General features: G+C 36.9%; 1 protein-coding gene across 7 annotated transcripts in view; it reads right to left on the bottom strand.

The window, feature by feature from the left end:
- Nucleotides 1-22,318, bottom strand: part of RCBTB1 (RCC1 and BTB domain containing protein 1) — a 58,811-nt gene that overhangs the window by 15,320 nt on the left and 21,173 nt on the right. For 4 of the 7 annotated variants that reach the window (XM_054586319.1, XM_054586321.1, XM_054586320.1 and 1 more), the window contains exons 4-8: nt 13,328-13,494; nt 10,792-10,950; nt 7,372-7,479; nt 6,833-6,975; nt 5,638-5,828 (exon numbers count right to left, since the gene is read on the bottom strand). In XM_054586319.1, coding sequence (XP_054442294.1) covers nt 5,638-5,828; nt 6,833-6,975; nt 7,372-7,479; nt 10,792-10,950; nt 13,328-13,494 — 768 coding nt within the window. The remainder of the gene's footprint in view (nt 1-5,637; nt 5,829-6,832; nt 6,976-7,371; nt 7,480-10,791; nt 10,951-13,327; nt 13,495-22,318) is intronic. The other 3 variants (XM_054586322.1, XM_054586326.1, XM_054586323.1) reach the window with 1 other exon arrangement.

Here is a 22,318-nt window from a genome sequence, read left to right as displayed (position 1 = left end):
ATCCTGTGTTTATCTGTGATGTCTGTGGTAACTTCACTTCTTTCGTTTATGATTTTGTTTATTTATGAGTCTTTTCTCTTTTTTCCTTAGTGAGTCTAGCCAATTTTGTGAATTTTATTAATCTCTTCAAAGGACCAGCTCTTTGTTGTATAATTTTTTGACAGTCTTTTATTCTATTTCATTCAATTCTGCTCTAATATTTATTATTTCCTTTCTTCTGTTGACTTTGGGTTTGTTTGGTTCTTCATTTTCTAGTTCTTTAAGATGTAACCTTAGGTTGTTTACTTTGTGTCTTGAGATAGGCCATATACTTCCCTCTTATTACAGCTTCCACTGCATCCCAGAAGTTCTGAAATGTTGTATGGTCATTCTTATTTTTCTCTCTCTGGTCTTTTGATGGTACCTTTTGTTTCTTCTTTGACCCACTAATTTTTTAATAGCATCTTGTTTAATCTCCACATATTTTTGCCTTTACTTTCTTTTTGAAGTTGATTTCTCATTTCAAAGCATTGTTTTCAGAGAATATACTTCGTATAATTTCAATCTTCTTGAATTTTTGAAGGCTAGTTTTGTTACCCAACATAAAGTCTATCCTTGAGATTGTTCCATGTGCACTGGAGAAGAATGTGTAATTTGATGTCCAGGGATGAAAGGTTCTGTAAATGTCAGTTATGTCTATTTGGACTCTCTAATGTATCATGTAAAGCCAGTATTTCATTACTGATTTTCTGTTTGATCTATCTAGAGCTATCAATGGAGTATTAAGGTCCCCAATTATGATTGTGTTTTTGTCTGCTTCTCCCTTTAGATGTGTTAGTAGTTGCTTTATATATTTTGGTGCTCTCTGACTGGATGCATAAATATTGAGAAGTGTGATGTCTTCTTGATGCAATGTCCCCTTTATCATCGTACAATGTCAATCTTTGTCTCTTGTTACTTTTATTATCTTAAAATCTGTTTTGACAGATATAAGTATGTCTACCCCAGCTTTTCTGTGGATGTTATTTGCTTGGAGAATCACTTTCAACCCTTTTACTTTGAATCTAACTTTGTCTTTGCAGCTTACGTGTGTCTCCTGTAGGCAGCCTACTCTTGGGTTTTGTTTTTTGATCCAATCTGCTACTATGTGCCTCTTTACTGGTGAACAAGTCCATTTACATTTAGGGTGATTATTGATGTAAGATGATTTCCTATAGCCATTTTGTCTTTTGTTTTCTGGTAGCTCTGTGCCTCCATTACATCTTCTCCTTTGTGTTTCTGTTCGTTGCTTTTGCTTGGTGGTACTCCATACTTACTTCCTATGCTTCCTCTTTTTCTTAAGTTATGTGTCTGTTTTGGGGGTTTGGTATGTGATAACCATTAGGTTTATGAAAAAGAAAGTTTCATATATACAGTAGCCCTTTATCTTTTGAATGTCTCTGATCTCCATCCTGATTTGTAAATTAAGACCTTCACACCTCTCCTTTTATATTTTTGTTGTCCCAAATAATCCCTGTTTATGCTGTAAGTTTGTTGGTGATTTTACTGGTAGCTTTGTGACATTTTGTTCTTTGCTTCAGGTAGAATAACCCCCTTGAGTACTTCCTGCAATAGAAGTCTTCTGGTGATAAATTTCTTCAGCTTCTGGGTGTCTAGAAATGTCTTTATTTCTCCTTCATATACAAAAGACAACTTTAAATATATTATTCTTGGCTGGCAATTTCTCTTTCAGTAGTTTGAATATTTGGTTCCACTCAATTCTGGCTTGTAAAGTTTCTGCTAAGGAGTGAAATGATAACCTAAAGGGCTTTCCTTTATAGGTGCTTTCTTCTTTCCATGGATGCCTTGAGAATTCTTTGTCATTAATTTTTTAAGTATATTTTATTAATTATGCTATTACAGTTGTCCAAATTTCCCCCCCCTCTGCCCACTCTCCATTCCGTCCAGCAGTCTACCCCCTCTTACTTCATGTTCATGGGTTATGCATTTAACTTCTTTGGCCTCTCCATTTCCTATACTATTCTTAACATCCCCTTATTTTGTACCTGCCAATTATGTGTCTTAATTCCTATACCTTTTCCCCTATTCTTCCTTCCTCTCCCTGTTGATGACCCTCCAAATGATCTATCTATGATTCTGTTCCTGTTCTGGTTGTTTGCTAAGTTTTGTTTTTGTTTTTTTAGATTGTTGTTGATAGTTGTGAATTTCTTGCCATTTTAATGTTCATAGTTTTGATCTTCTTCTTTTTCTTAGATAAGCCCACTTAACATTTCATGTAACAATGGCTTGGTGATGCTGAATTCCTTTAGCTTTACCTTGTCTGGGAAGCACTGTATCTGCCCTTCCACTCTAAATAATAGCTTTGCTGGACAGGGTAACTCAGTTAGACGACCTTGCTTTTCATCACTTTGAATATTTGTTCACAGTCCCTTCTTGCCTGCAAAGTTTGAGAAATCAGCTGACAGTCTTATAGGGACTTGTTTGTAGGCAACTCTCTGCTTTTCACTTGTAGCTTTTAAGATTCTTTATCTTTAATCTTTGGCATTTTAATTATGATGTGTTTTGGTGTGGTTCTGTTTTGGTCCAACTTGTTTGGGACTCTGTGCTTCCTGGACTTGTATGTCTATTTCCTTCACCATATTAGGGAAGTTTCTTTTCATTATTTTTTCAAACAAGTTTTCAATTTCTTGCTCTTCCTCTTCTCCTTCTGGCACCCCTATGACTCGGATGTTGGAACATTTCAAGTTGTCCCAGAGGTTCCTAATCCTCTCCTAATTTTTTTGAACTCTTATTTCTTCATTCTGTTCTGGTTGAATGTTTCTCTCTTTCTTCTGCTCCCAATTGTTGATTTGAGTCCTGGTTTCCTTCCCCTCACTGTTGGTCCCCTCTAAATTCTTCTTTATTTCACTTTGCATAGCCTTCACTTTTTCCTCCATTTTGCGACCATACTCAACCAATTCTGTGAGCACCCAGATTACCAGTGTTTTGAGCTGTGTATCTCATAGACTGGCTATCTGTTCATCACTTAGTCTTATTTTTGGAGCTTTGATCTGTTCTTTCATTTGTGCCATATTTCTTTGTCTTACTATGCCTGTTATGTTGGGAGCGGTAGAGCCTTAGGTATTCACCAGGGCGGGAGAACTCAAATTGCTGTGTTGTGGGGCTGTGTGGGGGAGAGGGGTACAAGAGGAAACAATGCCGCTTGCTTGGCTCTCAGCGGGTTTTCAGTCACTTCCTCCACTATCCACAAGCAAACTGGGCCCTTCTGGTGCTGATTCCCAGGTGGGTGGGTTTGTGTACATTCTAGGACCCCGTGGGTCTCTCCAACGGACTCTCCTGTGAGGCTAGGAGTTTCTCCTGCCGCCGCCAACACCCACGGTTTTTTACCTTCAGGGGTTTTGAGGCTTTCTTTTCCCGCACTGGAACCCTGGATTGCACAGTCTGTCTCGCTCCCCAACTGTTTCTCCTGCTTTATCTGCAAGCAAATGTGGGACTGCCAGGTCCTCCACCTGCCACCTTGCCATGCATCCTCTCTGCACCAGCTTCCCGTCTCTGCCCCTCCTACCAGTCTGGATGGATGTCTCTTCTTTAGTTCCTTGGTTGTTGGATTTCCATATAGTTCTATTTTCTGGCAGTTCTGGTTATTTTTTGTTTTTAAACTTGTTGTTGTTCTTTGGTTGTGCGAGGAGGCAAAGTGTATCTACCTATGCCTCCATCTTGGCCAGAAGTTCCCAAAATAGTTTTATTTCCATTTTTAATTTTTTGAGAAAACTCCATACTGCTTTCCACAGTGGCTGAAACAATATCCATTCCCACTAACACTGCATAAGGGTTCCTTTTTCTCTGTATCCTTGCCAACACTCATTGTTTGCTATTTATTGTAGACAGCCATTCTGAATGGTATGAGCAGATAGATCTCACTATGGTTTTAATTTGCATTTCTCTGATGATTAGTGACACTGATTATCTTTTAATATGTCTAATGGCAATCTGTATGTCCTGTTTGGAAAAGTCTCTATTCCATTCCGAGGCCCATTTTTTAATTGGATTTTTTTTTGATGTTGAGCTTTCTGAGTTCTTTATAAATTTTGAATATACACCCCTTATGAGAGGTATTATTGGTGAATATGTTCTCCCATTCAGTGGGTTGTCTTTTCATTTTGTTGATAGTTGTCTTTGCTGTGAAAAAACTTTTTAGATGACATAATCCCATTTATTTATTTTTTTTATTCCCTTGCCTGAGGCAGTATGTCAGAAAAAATTATTGCTAAGAGAAATGCCCAAGGTTTTACTGTCTATGTTTCTTTCTTGGATTTTTATGGTGAACCAAATTTTCATAATCAAAATATTCACTGTAAAAAATTGCTGTATTATTTAAAAATCTGAAATGGTTCCATTTATTTCACTTTAAGTTGAGCAGCAGCTTTACTCTGCTTAAACATACTCTTGCCTGCAAGACCATAAAGACTGATGATGGAACAGCTCCAGCTGTGTGACACGTCTCAGCATGACATGTATTACAAGACTAGCTTTCAATGTCAATTGCTGAACAACCCAAACCTGTTGGTTATCAAGAGCTACATTAATGTTCAAACTTTAGGCATTATGACCTATTTATTTCCTCTTCATACAAACAAAATAACTAGGAAGAAATACACTGGCCAAAAGGCAGAAATGAACAAGAAAAAAAATAAAAAGAAATTAAGATATCTGTTAATGACTACTCAGAAAAAAAACCCTGATTTCTGCTACCCTTTATAATACCTGTTTTGATGCCCCTCTAAAATAAATGTATTTGAAATTAATTGACAGAAAAAGAGAGGAAGAAACTGAAGCTAACACATCACCTTACAAGTTCTTCACCTTTTCTAAAATTCATTTTTGGTTCATATTATATTGAAGTATGTAATAAATTTAGTATAACAATAAAAGCACTTAGGAACAGGTTACTCACACAAATATCTGTACATAAATGCTCAAAACAGCATTATTCAAAATAATGCTGTTGTGAATAAAAAATTGTAAACCATCCAAATATCCTTCAACAGATAAATGGATAAATGAAATGTGGTATATACATACAATGGGATATTCAGCTATAAAAAGCAATGAAGTACTAATACATACTAGAACATGAATGGGTCTCAAAAATCTTAAGTAAAAGAAGCTGGACGCAAAATGTTGGGTATTATATTATCCCATTTATATTAAATATCCACAAGAGGTAAATACATAGAAACAAAAAGCAAACTGGCCAGTGGTTGGTGGGGGAAAGGGAGCATAAAGTGACTGCTTAATAGATTCAGGGTTTTGTTTTATGGTGATGAAAACTGTTTAGAATTTGATATCAATAGAGATTGCACAACATTGTGAATAACTAAATGCTGCTGAATTGTACACTTTAAAATGGTTAATTTTATGTAATATATGAATTTCACCTCAATTAAAGTGAAAACGCTTAAGGGGAGAAAATAATCCATATAATGTTTTATAACATATTAATAAATTTCATTAAGTAAATCTAATTTGTGGACAGATTAAATTTAATGGAGAATAAAAAATTCTAGAATCTGAGCAAGTAACCAGCAAATACACAGGAAAACTGGTCAGCTGATAGGATGATTCTTCCTGGGTAGAAGCAGCCCTGAGCTTGCTTACCTACAGACAGAAGGCGCCAGGAGACGGCGGGAGTGGCAAAGCAGGCAAACACGTCATCCGTGCAGGAGAGGTGGGTAAGGTGAGGCAGGATCACTGACTGGCCCCGGCACTGGCCCCACATGTACACATGCCCACCCTGAGTCTTGGCAGCAGATGTGTGGGCAGAGTGGCAGGCTGCAATTTCTACTACCCTGAAATATTTTAAGGAAAATGATGTGTCATCTCTACATTACAAAAGCCCACAACATATCACACAAGGTAAATAAAATGTTCATGCTTGGAACACCTCAAAAACAGCTAAAGATCAAGGGACATTAGCTATATCATGTCCTACAGACAAAACCACAAGGTAGAGCAAAAGTACTTCCTGGTTGCCCCACTTTTCATCCTAACCTCTTTTTGAGTTAAGGTAAATAATACATAACTGTTGAAGAAACTTGGAAAAAGGGACTAGAAACCAAAGTAAACAAGGAAAGTGGACTCTGACAAAATTTTCTGACAGTTCTAGGGGTTTAGACCATAGCAAAAAAAAAAAAATAATAATACTATCTTCAATATACCATTTCCTTACAAGCACAACTTTTTCTCTCACCCCCAACCAAAGCTCAGTACACTCATTAGGCTTATAAACACTGGTCTAGGGGTCATGAACTCTGAACACTACAAGTCAAATGGGCATCAAGCCAAAGTTACTACATTTCTCAGCCTGTTTCTTATGCAGGGTCCCAGAATCAAAAGCCAACATTCTAAAACTTAGTAGGTAAGACCTCATGATTTGGCTGAACAAATATTAAGCATCTATTCTTGTAACACACATTACATCAAATCAATATTTAAAAAGATAATGTCCTTTCAAGGGCAAATTTTATTTAAAAGTTGTTTTAGTTGGCTCAAAGGAAAATTTTGTACTTCAACATGGTGGCAGACCCTATTTTACTTCCCTACTAAATGGGCAACAAGAAGTTTGTAGGATTTTACCAAAATGCATTAATGCATATCAATCAGGACGTGATTTTAGAAAGGTACATAAGAATTTTATCAACTTCATGTTCATTCTAGCTGGTACTCACATTCTGTTTAAAATGAGAATGTTAATAAACAGAAGAGTTACAAAGCCAAACACAATAGCTCCAGCACACAGAGTCCCCAGTCCACAATGCACACATGATCCCAAGACATGGTACAGCCAAGTTACCTTTCTTTCTCCACCATGATGTGTGCTGGGCTTAGCAGGTTATTTTTATTGCCAGTTCCCAGCTGCCCATACGTATTAGCTCCCCAGGCATAGAGCAAGCCCTCATCTGTTAGTGCTAGAGTGTGTGCATAGCCGCAGACAATCTGCAAGTAAATTTAACTGGTTACCATAAACAGGAAAACAGGAAAGACAGGGAAAAACCATCTACTTAAAGATTATAGCCAGTTTCTACAGAATGCCAATTCATCATCTGGTGTGGGATAACATTCTCTGTAACATTAAAAAAAGCATTAGAAAAGCCTAAACCTGAGACAGCTGAATTTTTCCAACTGCTTTTTTTACTTGTCAAGACTAACGTGCCATCACCATGGTCTTCCTCCTCATCCTCAGAATTTAGGGAGGATATGATATCAAATGTGGAAGATCAAGGCACAGGCACTGTTTAAAAAGATTTATTGAAGAGTAAATCTCTAATATTCCTCTAAATCAGAGCAGGGAAGACAGATGGGGAGTGGCAGTTAAGAGTCCACCAAACATACCTGGTTCACACACACACTGTGCAAAGCTGCTACTCTCACAGGGGTCAGCTGATTGACATTGTTTCCCAAGCCCAGCTGACCATTGCCATTGTAACCCCAGCCATATACCTTAGAAAGAAAAGGGAAAAGAATAGCTTTAAAAAAGTGCTAGTAAGAGGGAAAAGATAAATCAGTTACACTTTTTTTTTTTTTTACTTCTAACACCCACATTCTATTCTATGTAATCCTATACTGATCTCCAAGTAGATGTTTTAGAGGTGGGGAATGAACAGAATTTGGCATCAGTTCCTACTCTATAATTTACTAGTTGGATGGCTTTGGGAAAGTCACTAATTCTTGTTTTACACATGAAGAAGCTGAGGTTCATTAACAATTATTAAGCACTTACCATATGTTACAACATTGTGAAAGGTACTGGGAATATGTCTTTAATCACCATTTAACAGGGGCAATGAACATATGAAAATCTTCTGCAGCCAAGATTATAACAGAGATATAATCAAGGCACTGCAGGAGTAGAGGAGAAAGGATTTGGCTATAGAAAGAAAGTTAAGGTAAGACTGTTCAGAACATGGAAATTGAGCAGAGCTGAATGATGGATGAGGATAAAGGCACTCCAGGGACAGGGCACAGAATCTGTTGGAGGCACATTCAGAAGATAAGTAAGTGGGCCTGGCTGGACACATATAGGATAGTGGAAGGACAAAGACTAGAAAGTAAGAGCCAAAGGGATAAAGTACCAAAGCACATACCAGAGAAACTGGAATGCTTCTATGGGTCTTTCACTGAAATATTTCAAAACAGAAATTAATATGCTTAAATTTTCATTTTGGAAACATCACACGGCTACAACATGAAAGGTGACTAGAGTGTGTACATTCAGGAGATAAATTCATTTCTCATCAGCAAATAGGTGAGTTCTCATAAGGGTTCAAACCAAGGCAGTGGCAGTGGGACTGAGAGAGGAAATGGTAAAAATTAAGTTAAAGAGGAAGATGTGAGAGAATGTGGTGATCCCTTAGATATCTGGAGCGAGAGGGGAGTCATCAGCAGAAAGTAGCAGGGCTGGGCATAGGTTTGAAAGAAGTGTTAAAAGTTTAGAATAGCCAGTGTGGGACAGGAACAGATAAAGGGTCTAGCTCAAATTAGAAACCCAAGATGTGTGGTGGCATCATGCCTCATGGCAATGCAGGGCAAACAGGAACTGGCTGTGGCTTTTCAGGGCAATGTGACAGAGGTGGAAAGGGGGACATGGACTTTCAGGTACTAGCAACAGATGGTAAAAAGCACTTTCAATACCATAAGTGCAATAGCTATGAACTTTCTGGAGAGAAATTTGGCAACAGACATCAAAATTTTTAATGGCATATTCCCTAACCCAGAAATCCTATTTCTGAGAACTTATACAAATCCTTGCCTAAGTGCACAAAGATACACATACAAAAAGAGTAATACAGAAAGTCAGTGCAACATTGTTTATAACAGCAAAATATTACAAACAAATGAAATGCCCATCAGTAGAGTTCTGGATGTGGGTCATCCATTAAGAGAAAAACTAAGCAGTAATTAGTATATAAAAAGCAGCTACAAATGGTGTGATAATAGATTCAGGTATTGTACTTATTGCTTTTCCCTCTTATTCTGTAACTTCTTAGCTTGACAACAAAACACATATTGTCAAGCTGGGAAGTTACAGAATAGGAGGGAAAAGCAATAAGCATAATAACCCCATTTTTCAAAAAAAAGGGATTATTCACCCATATTCACCCATATATAACTATTTACAGTGAAAAATCCAAAATGACATACAAGGTCTGTCCAGAAAAAGTGCAGCCATTTTAATATAACGAGAATGGTTTGTATGACACTGATATAACCTGGCAGCCAAAGAAAGTAGACTGGAATGCACATGTGTGAACAATGATGACTTCACTGTACCAGTCAGTGGGGGCAGTAGACGCTGTTGAGTGAGCATGTGTACTGTGTGGCATAGCATTTCAAAACGACTGAGTAATGAATCTGCATCTAATTTTGCATTAAGCTTGAATTTCTCCACAGAAATTATTCAGATAATTCAGAAGGCCACAGCTATGGGCAACTGGTGACTGGCATTTTCATCATGACAACACATCGCTCATGCATCACATGTTGTGCACGGTTTTTTAACAAAACATCGTATCACCCAGGTGACTCAGTTCTGCTACAGCTCAGATTTGGCACCCTGTGACTTTTGGCTTTTCCCAAAACTAAAATCACCTTTGAAAAGGAAGAGATTTCAGATCTTTGAAAAGATTCAGGAAAATAAGACAGGGTAGCTGATGGTGATTGGGAGAACTGTGTGAGGTCCCAAGGTGTCTACTTTAAAGGGGACTGAGGCATCACTGCCCTATGTACAATGTTTCTTGTAGCTTGTATCTTCTTCAATAAATGTCTTTTCCTTTTCATATTCCATGGCTGGATACCTTCTGGACAGACCTCGTACACCAAACTATTAACAAGATTGGAGAAAATGTATTCATTTACTTTTTACTTTATGTGTTTCATTTGTTTTCCTTAGTTAAAATAACCTCATAATAATTTTACAATTAAATTTATTTTTAAAAATAAAAGGGAAGTGAAGAATACTGAAATGGAGGATGTCATATGACTATCCCAAGGAATTCTGAACTTATCCAGGATACCAGAATTGATTAAAAAAGTAAGTTAAGATAGGTTAGCATTCCAGCACTCCAAAGCATGATACCATGCCTGTATGTCCAAAGATGTATCTTTGGAGAATTTTTGTGTACAAACACATGCAGAGGTGGTAACAGGTTCATTTAAGCAGAAGTTGCAACCAGAATATTTTTTAAAAAAATAACCATTCATTCAAAATGACCATGGTAGGGGGTCACTGAAAGGTGGGTTTTTAAAAGTAGCTAACAACAATCAGAACAGAAAGTTCTGTTGTTGCATGTTACTTCTTCCTGTGAACAACATTCCAGAAATAGGCAGGTAGTTCTACAGAGACATCATGCACACTGGAGTCATCAACTGCTTATAAACATCATCAGCTAACTTCAAAGAGTGCACAGTTGATTTTTTTATTGTAAGAATGAAGTATATCAGAATTTTTAATCAGTGAATTAAATCACAAATACCTATAAGCATTAAGCTACTTGGATCTTGAAAAAAAAATTAAACTTAGACACATCAGAATCCTGCAGACAAATCTTCAAATTTAAAATTTCACACTGAGGAGAAAACTTTCCCAGTTACTCCTCAGTCAGTAACCAGTTAACTCTCAATGGGGCTATCCAAGCAAAGCGCTCTTCCTTCCATGATCTAATTAATGCACACACTGTCATGGGGGAAAAAAAAAAAAGACATTCATTGAAAGAGGAGATGGGGAGGTGAAAGGGGAATACAGAGATAGCTCACCTCACCATTGTCCAGAACAGCCATGGATGAGGTCTGACCACAGGCAATGCCTACTACCCTCTTAATATGTAAACAGTTTGTAACTTTGCGAGGAGTTGGTTGATTTGCTGTGGATCCAGATCCCACCTGGCCACAGTTGTTATAGCCCCAAGCAAATACCTACACAAAAAGGTGGGGGGGGGGGAGAGAAAGAATGGGAAGGGTGAAAACTCTACATCAAACTACAATAATAATCATAAAATAAAAATAAACCCACTTAACAGAGTACTTACAATGTACTAAAGGGCTCTACGTGCTTTATTGCATTAACCTATTTAATCCTCACAGCAATCATGTAGGGTGACCTGGGATTGACACTATCATCATCCTCATTTTATATATGGAAATGGAAACATAGGTTAAGTGACTTGGTTGAGGTTCCATAGTTAGTAAGTAGTAGAGGTGGAATTTGAACCTAACATAGTCCAGCTGTGCTCTTAACCATTATGCTATATTGCCTCTATAATAATGGCAGCTATATATGTTTTTTAATATGGCATCAATAAGAAATGAAATATATGCACATAAGTAAAGTGACATGAAAAATTCTGCTTAACCCTTTGGCCATAAATATTCTTTTTTTTTCATGGAATCTTTAAAATCATACTATGCTTTTACCCTGTCTTACTAATCACCAATACTAGATATGCATAACCTTTTCTGATGACTCAGGACCATCATGATTATAATTATCAATCACAGTTCCACATCATAACACAGTAATGCTCACAAGTACTAAGAAGACATTTGTCCCTACAGAAATGACACCAGGCTGTTAGTCTATTCTTGGTAATATTTTCTCTGAGTTCTCATTTGCTGTCTCTTATTTCCAAGCAGCTCTCCTCCTCAACTGCATCCTGCTTATTACTTTTGGCCTGTTATCTGCCATAACCTAAAAATCATATTTCTAAGGGAGAGACAGACACAAATAAATCTTTAAGCTAGTTAAAATCTAGAAACAAAGATGAAAAATAACCAAAAAGTCACTTCAAGTTAATTACCAACTTTCTGTTCTATCAAACAACAGTGTGATCAGAGAAAATAATCAGGAGTAAGGGATGTTGGCAGCAGACGAAATAACTTTCACTGTAGGAGAACAATTACTGGAAGTAGAGTCACAGGAATATCTAGTATAATAATACAAATATTTAGCACAATTATCCCAAGTAACATATGCTTAAAGTGAATATTACCAGGAATCTAGACTGTAAAAATTAGCAATTTCTAATTTCAACAATAATTTTTCTGGCACTTCTCAAATATCCCCAGTTCCCATGTAATGCAGCTGTCTTTTATTTTAAAAATGGGGACTGTAGTTCTACTAACCAACAGATGAGGAAACTGTGGATTCTGGGGCATAAGGTTTATATGCTAGCCTGGGCCCAGCACAGCCCAGCCAAGAAACCTCGATCTCCCTGAGCTGTTTTGGTTTCTTCATGCAGAACCCATCCTACTTCATAAAAATCACTGTAAGACCACTGAGAGACTTTAAACAGGGAAAAATATAACCTGATTTGTGTTTTAGAAATCAAAGGAGATGGAGAAGTAATACTGGACAGATAGATCAATTAAAAAGCTATAGATTAAAAGATCATAGCAATAGTCCAGGCAGATGACAAGGCCTGACCTGAGGTTATGAAGATGGAGAGGAAAAAATGGTATGAGATTAGAAAGCAGAATCAATAGGATGAGTAACCTTTAAGATACGCATGAAACTTGTGGGGTGAACAAGTGGTACAGTTCCTACTGGAATGTTAGTAAAGTTATTTTCTATAACATCACTACATTTACTGAAAAACAAAATGCACCTTAAGAGACTGGGTCATTTTTTTAAAAATTACAAAACACTGTCATATTCTCTAATTTGCAGTCTTAGCAAACAGTACAAGACTCAATTGCCTTAAGACTAAAGACTATTGTCATCAAAACAGTAGTTCTACATAGGATGTGTTAGAAAAAGAATGTGTTCCTACAATGTTCTTACCTATGCACACAGGGCTACTATGTTCACAATATTAAGTACAATATGGTCATTTTTTTTTTAAGCAAGGCACTTTCACTATAGTTTAAAGGTAGAAACAACCCAAATATCCAACAGAAAAATGAATAAAGTGTGGCATATACATACAATGGAATATTTTTTAGCCTTTAAAAAGGAAGTAAATTCTGATATATGCTACCACATGGATAAACCTTGAAAACATTACACTAAGTGAAATAAAGCAGTCACAAAAGGACAAATACTGTATTATTCAACTCATAGATACAGAAAGTGATTGCCAGGGGGCCTGGAAAGAAGTAGAGAGTTAATGTTTAATGGGTATAAAGTTTCATTTTGGCCAATGAAAAGAGTTCTGTGGATGAATGGTGGTGACGGTTATGCAACAAAGTGAAAGTACTCAATGACACTGAGCTGTACTCTTAAAATGGTTAAGATGGTAAATTTTATATTATGTGTATTTTGCCACAATTTAAAGAAAAAAAGCAAGGCACTTACCTCTCCATCAGCTGCCAGAGCCACTGAATGATGTGAGCCACAAGCTACTTCAACCACTTGCTTGATCAAGAGATTGGTACAGACTTGAATGGGAGCAATGCCTTGGTTGGTTGTCCCATTCCCAAGCTGGCTATATCCATTGTGGCCCCAGGCATAAACAACTCCATCTATACAAGATGGCCACACACAAGGAATTAGCTCCAAGAAGAAATGGTAACCCCTGTATTTTCTTCCCCAGATTTTGCACAACTCATTCTTCAACCTTAATTTATTTCACATTGCCCTTCTCCCTATGAAGTAATCACTTAGGACGAGTCGGGTAAAGAGGGATGGATAAGAAAACAGGATAGACAAGATGCAAAATTGTTAAAGAAAGGGCTTGTTACTAATGTAGAGTATCAGCTTTATAGTCAAAAGTCAGCTAATATATACAAAAATGAGACCTTCTAAACACTTTGAATCATCTCAATAGTTTCAGTGTCAGGTACCAAGCAAAAGGCAGAAGACACAAGAAAGGGTCTATGTACTAATCTCTATCATCATTTTACCAAATACCAAGTCTCAAGGAACTGTCAGGGGTTTGTGTGTGTTTCACTCACTCACTCACAAAGTATGGAGGAAAGAGGTGTAATTTTTGTGTATACTATAGGGCTTCTCTCAAACGGACTATTGGTGTAAAACCTGGTTGAATTTTTTTTAATGGCTTTATCTTTTTTTTAATTATTCAGATACATTTGTCTCCATTTTCCTGCCACCACTTCCCCCTGCCTCACCCACCCCCACCTCCCAGCCTCAATCTAATGGCTTTATCTTTTTGGGATTCTGATAGAGGTCACTTTTATGTGTCCTCTCTGGAAGTACCATTATTCCATGCATTTCCTGAGTATCAAGAGCAGATATCCCAGAATTATACACTTTTCTCATGTCTTTCCCATGGTAATAAAACATCCTAACTTTTTAAGGACAATCTAGGTCTGGCAACTACAATATCCAAGAGAGGGCAGAAAATCAAGTGTTATTATCAGACTGCTAACTCACTGTCAACACTCCCCAAGTTATCAGAGGACAGATACTCATACTTAAATAGTTTTCTAATTGTTTCCTCTAGAATGACTATAACCCAATAAAATTAGGGTTCTCTTCCAGGTAGTACAAGCCAGATCTGGAGAACCTCTGAAGTGTGCCTCACAAGAGGTTTTCCCTATTATAGAAATTGTGATAGAAAGCATAAATGGGAAATTTTATCCTACGAAGGGTAAGGCTCAAGACTGAAAAAGAGTATAAAACTTAAAAAAAAATCCACAATATTATGTTAAAGTTATATCAAGTGATAGAACTGTCCAAAACTATGAGTGATTTAAATCCTAAAAGATAAAAAAATACATACATGAACAGATAGAAATATATATCTTGTTCTTGGATAGCAAAACTCAAATATTATATAAAGATACTAGTTTTCCCTTTTTAAATTAAAAAATGTAAAATAATGGTAGTAAAATGCCTCAAATTACTTTATAGAGCTAGAAAACCTAATTAAAAACTTCAATGGAAAAAACAAACAAGAGTAAATAGAAAAGCTACTTTAAAAAGAAACAAGAAGATAGCTAGCTCCATCAGTTATTAAAACCTATAAAAAGTTTCTAAAACTAAGACTAATACTAGGACATGAACAGACAGACCAATCAATGGAATGGAACTGAAAGTCTAGAAATAAACCAACTGTATATGGAAATAAAAGCTATGTCAGTTACAAAAAAAAATGGACTCTTTTACAAGTTGAATATAATTGGACAGTCATATTGAAAATTAAATTCAATCTTCATACCATGCACCATAATTTCCCAATAAACCAGAAATTTAAATGTAAAAAAAGAATAAGATCATCTAGGAACTAGAAGAAAAAATTTAGAAAATTCTTCCATAACCTGGGAGTAGGGAAAACTTTACCATAACACAAAATCCAGATGCAATAAAAAAGAGTGATAAATCCAGTTATATTTTTGAAAAAAATTTTATAAGGAAATAAACTCCATGAGGAAAAAAAATTAATACTGGCAAAAAAATATTTCTAATTTATATTACTAAGAGATGACCTCCAATATAAAAAGAGCTTCCAAGAAAACCACCAGGAACCCTACAGAAAAATGAACCAATGTTCACAATGAAAGAAATGTAAATAGGGATTAACAGCAGAAGGAGCCAGCCACAAACAGTAGATTCCTGGAGGTTTCGAACAGATTGCCTAGGGTCACACAGGGTCAACATCTGACATCATCAGAGGCAGATCCAGAAAGAAAAAAAAGCGGTCTCCTACCATAGAAGTTTACACCACAAAATCAGGAAATCAAGACAGATCAATTTAAGAAGCAGAAGCAAAAAAGAGTCGTCTCACAAATAATGGGAAGACAAAGAAACACCCACCCCTGCAGTCAAAGGGAAAGGAAGAATCCCCAGAAAGAGAACTAAATGAAATACAGGCAAGTAAACTATCAGATATTGAGTTCAAAACCATGGTTCTTAGGAAGCTCAGTGAGCTCAGTGAGCTCAGAGAGAATTACAAAAGACTACAGGGAAACTACAAAGAACTTACTGCAAACCATATCATCATGAAAAAGGACACAAAAAATATCAATAAGAGACAAGAAGAAATGAAGAATACAATTTCTGAATTGAAGAACACAATAGAAGGAATCAAAAGCAGGCTTGATGAAGCAGAGGATCGAATCAGTGAGCTGAAGGACAAGGTAGAAAGAAGCTCCCAGAAACAGAAAGAAAATGAAAAAAGAATGAAGAGGCGTTGAGGGAAATGCAGGACAACCTGAAATGTAATATCTGTATAATCGGGATACCAGAGGGAGAAGAGGAGGAGCAAGGGATAGAGACTCTGTTTGAAAAATAATGGAAAACTTCCCTAATTAGGGGAGAGAAAAAAGTCACAGAGTCCAAGAAGCACAGAAGGTCCCATTCAAGAGGGACCCAATGAGGCCCACTTCAAGACACATCATCAATAAAATGCCAAATATCAAAGACAAACAGAGGATCCTAAAGCAAGCAAGGGAGAAAGAGGTAGTAACATACAAGGGAGCCCTGATACGTCTAGAAGCTGACTTCTCAACAGAAACACCACAAGCCAGAAGGAATGGCAAGAAATATTCCAAGTTGTGAAAAGTAAAGGCCTGCCAACCAAGACTGCTCTACCCAGCAAGGCTCTTGATTAAAATGGAAGGCAAAATAAGGGGTTTCCCTGACAAAAGGTGGCTAAAAGAATACACCTCCACGAAACCAGCACTGCAAGATATGCTAAAGGGACTGCTTTAAGATGAAGAAAAAGAGTCTATGAATACCCAGTTCCTTTCACAGTCACCAATACTTGATATTACCAATATTTTTAATACTTATTAATCTGATTGTGACAATGATGTGTTACTTTGTTATTTGTTGAAACTAAACCTGTTTTTGTGTATTTCATGCCTATTTCTGTTACTTTTAACAAGGAACATACAGCAAGGACTCATAGACAAAACCAAAGGGGAAGAGCTGAGGGAAGGAAGGAGGGAGGGGGCAAGGGAAAGTGTTGGGGGGGGAGGCAGAGACAAATGTATTTGAAAAAATAAATTAAAATAAAAATTTTTTAAAAAAAGCTTTAAATGACTTTTTTGTATTCTTTATCCATTTTCTGACTAAATGTTTATAAAATTTTTGTCCTAAAAAGAAAACTATTAACCATTTTTTAAATGTGCTGCAAATACTTTCCTATTCTATTACTTGTCCTTTAACTTTTTATATATATATATATTATTGTAGAGTCTTAAATGTTTAATATCATCATATTGTCAATATGTTACTTTATAACTTCTGGGTTTAAATATTTTACTTCAGGGTAAGAAAAATATTATTTTGTATTTTCTCCTAAAACTCCTTAGATTTTACATATTGTTTTTTAACTCACCTGGATATTTGTTGTATATGTGAAATAGGGCTCTATATGTTTTATTTCAGGTGATAATGGTCCACACACCTTATGTTGAATAAGCCTTATTTTCCCCATTGATTTGAAATATCAATTTAACCATATAGTACATTGCTAGACAGATATATGTTTGTGCCTAGAATGCTCATTTTATTTCATTGATCTACTTGATTATTTCTGTGCTGCTGTCTTGTTTTAATTGCCGAGACTTTATAATGGATTTCAATTTTTTAATATTTTATCACGGATATTGACATTTTTAAAAAATAAATAAGATCAGTCTGCATTTAAAAAAAAAGAAAGAAAGAACTCCTACCTTTTGCAACAACATTGATGGAAATGGAGAATAATACGCTAAGTGAAATAAGCCAGCTGGTGAAAGAGAAATACTGTATGATCTCATCTAAAAGTGGAATCTATTCAACAAAAATAAACTAACGAACAAAATAAACCACAGGCATGGAAACATGGAGCAGACTGAAAGTGACCAGAGGGGATGGGAAAGGAGGACAATGGTGGAAAGAAGGAGCAGGGACTAGAAAAGAATATGTATGAATGACCAATGGACATGGACAACAGAGTGGGAATTGACTGTGGGAGTGGAGGGCAGGGTGGGATGGGTGGAAGATGGCAAAGGGGTAAAATTGAATAAATATGATTTAAAAAAAACAACAGCCCGTACAATTAATTGTTATGGGCTTATTTATTTATTTATTTTTGTATAATTCTTGATACCTCCATCACTCAATGACAGAAACAGGACTGTTTTTTCCCCAATATGTAATGGTTAAGAATGTTCATGTACAATGGAGATAATCTAAGCTGAGAAATTAATTTTTTAAATGATATGAAACTACCAAAATATAGTTACATACAATAATATGTCCCCATTATAGGTGCACAGTTGAATGATTTTTTTGTGCATTTATACACTTGTATGGCCATTAGCACAGTCCTGTTTTAGAACAGTTCCATCATCCCTCAACATTCCATTTTCCATATTTACGGTCAGTGTCCCTCTCATCCCTAGCACCAGGCAGCTGTTCTACATTCCAGTCGATGGCTTTGCCTCTTCTAAACATTTCATGTAAATGGAACCCTATGATATGTACTCTTGTGTGTGGCCTCTTTCATTTAGCATGAGGTTTTTGAGGTTCATCTTTATCTGGTGATTCCATAAAAGGGAAAAAATGTAAACAGGTCTTAACTATGTACTGTATTTTGCTGTATATAAGGTGCACCCACATTTTTGTGTGTATTATAAATGGGATTATTATATCCCGTTATTATACCCATGGTATGTAATCACTGTACCCATGTATAATGGACATCCTTATTTTTCCCTCAAAAATTTGGGCAGAAAGGTGCATATTACACACGGCAAAATACAGCATATGAAAAGATGCTAAACCTCACTCATAAGGAGAAAAATGTAAAAAACAGAAGACTGGATTTCCACTAAACAAGGCTGAGCTACCTACTACCACTGCTGAATGCCCACTGACAGAACAAAACCAATGCAGAGTTCCTGATACAGCACCACGCATCAAGAGACCATCTAGCTATCTGGCAGCAAGATTACTCCAAATGGATCCATTCCATCCTAGAAGGAGCAGCAATTCATATTGACAGGAATCAACATACAATCCAGATATGGATTTCCTGAGCACAGGGCCTCAGCCAGCACCACTTATCTGAGGGCTTACAGAGTCTTGAGTCCACTGACATAGGATCTCACAAAACATCTCAACAGACCAAGGGATTTACTTTATAGCAAAAGAGGTGTAGCAGCGCTCACTGGTCCTATCATATACTGCAGCATCCAAAAGCTGCCTGCTGGAGAGAGTGATAACAAGCTAGCCTGGCACCCAGGTGACACTTGGTAGTCTTTTGGTGTACACTTGCCCAGTAGTGACAGTAAACAGAAATGTGCAGCAGCGATGGCCAGAGGACAGCATGGTCAGGGGCTCATACTCCTTAGAGAGGAGAGTCAGGTTATGCAATCAGGTAAGCCACCCAAACCATGTGCTAGCCAAATGTGAAGGTAATATAGAAAGGTTCTATAGGAAGGAGGATGAGTTGTATCTAGAAGACCAGCTGCAGTGCAGAGGTGGTAATATACCCAACTAAAGATCTTTTTATAAATATTCCTTAGGAACAGAGGTCCACCAGAATCCTAGACAAGCTACACCCAAAACATACAAGAAGATGTGAATCTAAGCAGTACCTGACAGAGGCCTAGTGAATGCTGTGCTCTGTTTTATCAGATGCCCCTCAGGGTGAAGGACTTTCTCTCCACATGTTAACAATGCTACTATAAGACCTCTTCAGATGTGCCCTTGGCAGTTACTGTCTTGTTAATACATTATTTTACTCTTTAAAACAGCATACGTGCATCTTTCTTCCTTTTTCACTTGATGACTCATAGGAAAAGTTAGCTCCTTCATGAGATGGCTCATAGTCCCAATTCCTAGGAAAGCTTTCAAAGCTACCCAATCCAACTGGACACCAGCACCCGCTTGTCACACTGTCTCTCTAACATATCAAGGATGATACTTCAGGATCACTTGAGAATTAAAAAATGAGCAAAATTACCCAAGGATATGACAGTGAAACAATACCAGGCTAGAAGGGAGAGTAGAGAGTGGGGAAAGCAGAGACTAGAGGGAGACAAAGCAGCATCCTATGAATCTCTGACCTTCAAGGAAACTCAGTGTAGCCTTAACAAACTCGACACTGAATTGAAGAAGTGACCAGAAAAAATTAATTTTACAAGTAATCTAATTCAATGTTGCTTCAGAAGACAATAAGAAATCCATAAGCCATAGGCATGCAGGTGAAATAATAATACCAAGTGAATACTGATGTTCAATTTAACAACATGGCATTTATCAAAATTTTCATAAAATGTCCTTTAGAAACACCACATAGGCCAATAAAGAATGGAGAATCGAACACATTTTTATTTTCATTCACTCCCAAAATCCTATTGAAATGATAGTAAGGGGTGGGTTGGGGAAGGCATAAACACTCAAGGACAAGAAAAATAAAGAAGAAAATACAACAGGAGAAATGTCAATGAAATTTTGGGAGCTTGAAAGCAAATAGATGTTGTAAGTAACATAGGAGACCAGAGAAGGTAACACTACATAAGCAAAGGGGCAGCCAATTCCAGCCCTGGAATTTGACAAAGACCTACGGAACACACGAGATATAAGGGCAGGATGCAACTGAAAACAGAAGTAAGACTCCAAATCCTTACCTTCTTCCTAGGGCCGTCAGTCAACTACCCCTCCCCAACCCTGGAAAAATACAAGAGATTGATGGCATTTACTTGCTGTAAACTTCTTACAGTAACAGCACTTCAGCCCAACTTTTCCCTGTACCCAAATCTGCTTCCCTCCCTTCCTCCATGTAACACTAGAAAATCAGACCAAGGCTCTGAGGGAAAAATTTAGAGAATCTCTGAAGGCAGCAAGGAGGCATTGTAGTGAGAAAAGAAGAACTGGAAGTCCCCATACTAAACACTGAGATCCTTGACCTTCCCTTGTGCAGCATCTAGAAAGCAGGCAGAAACAAAATAAAACAAAAATATATTCCAGGCCAGGAATTGGAGGATGCCGCCCTACAGAAATTCATACACTGACATCTGAAGCATCCTGAATGAATAGTTATTATCTCCCTAAAGTGAAGCTCAGTATTTGTAAGTTCCACCCACAAGCATAGAACTCCCAATATGTATATTAGCAACTGGCGCTTACCTGTAAACAGAGAGCCAAGGATCATCAAACTTTTAAAGAAAACCTCTAACTTAAAAGTCAGAGACCAAAACAAACAGAGAAAGAAGAATCCAGGAAGGTAAAAAAAAGAAATACTAAGAGAACAGAAAATAATTTTTAAATAATCTATAATTATTACCTCAAAGAAAAGATACAGAATCCATGAAACAAGAACAGAAGGTTCTAGAAAAGAACACTTAGAGAACAAGAAAGAGAACTTGCATACAGCAGAAATGTTAAAATTTGACCATAAGAGTTGTAAGATATTTTGAAGAAATTTCACCCAAAGTAGATCCAGAATCTCTAATGTCTTTCTAAGAAAAATTCCAGATAGAAGAGAAAAACAAAGAAGGGAAACTGTCTATGAAATATTACAGGAAATTATTCTAGAAATGAAGCTATTTCCAGATTGAAGGACCAGCACAATGACCAATTCAATTAACTAAAAATTACCCACATCAGAGTATATTATCATGGCTATTTGAGAACACTCGGAATAAAGATCCTCAAAGCTTCCAAAAAAGGAAAAAAGTCTTATGCAAAATAGCAAAAGTCAGAATGGTACCAGATTCTCCTGAGCAGCCCTTGAACCTTAAAAGGTACAATGACTTCCAAATTCTAAGGAAACATGATTTCCCATTAGGAATTCCACTGATCAACTGTAAGAGTAAAATAAAGACATTTTAAGACAGAGTCTCAAAGATTTCTCTCACACTCCTTTCCTTAGAAAGCTACTAGAGAATATGTTTCACCCAAATGAGGGTACAATCCGAGGAGGATTATAAGACACAAAGAACAGGGAATCCACACAGCACAAAGATGAGGGGACTTTCAAGGATAATGGTGAAATGAAGTTCTAGGTTGACAGCTTTGCTGTAGTCCAAGAGTGACAGCCAGGCTGCAGAGGACACAGAAGCTCCAAAGATGATCTGACATGCTCAGATGTATTATGAAGCAATACTGCCCTATAGAAGAGTTGGACATATGGTAATGATAAAGGTTTAGAAAAGTAAGTAAATGAACCCCAGGAAAACAAAGAGTTGTATAAGAAAGGAGGTGGGCTCACTTCTAGAGTTCTAATAATGTAAACACTGAACAATGATTTAATCAAAGTGGTGATATCACTATATTGAAATAAATGGAGGGAAAGTAGGAAAAAGAACTAAATTCTATCTGCCATTATAAAAAGTCAAAGGATACACTGAAAGGAAAAGAAATCAACAGAGACAAGAGGGAAGGTGG

Source organism: Pteronotus mesoamericanus, unplaced genomic scaffold (assembly GCF_021234165.1).
Source record: "Pteronotus mesoamericanus isolate MK-2021 breed Mesoamerican mustached bat unplaced genomic scaffold, CSHL_Meso_final contig_94, whole genome shotgun sequence".
Taxonomy (NCBI): domain Eukaryota; kingdom Metazoa; phylum Chordata; class Mammalia; order Chiroptera; family Mormoopidae; genus Pteronotus; species Pteronotus mesoamericanus.
Note: the sequence above shows the minus strand (reverse complement) of the source record. Positions and strands in the feature narration are given on the sequence as shown.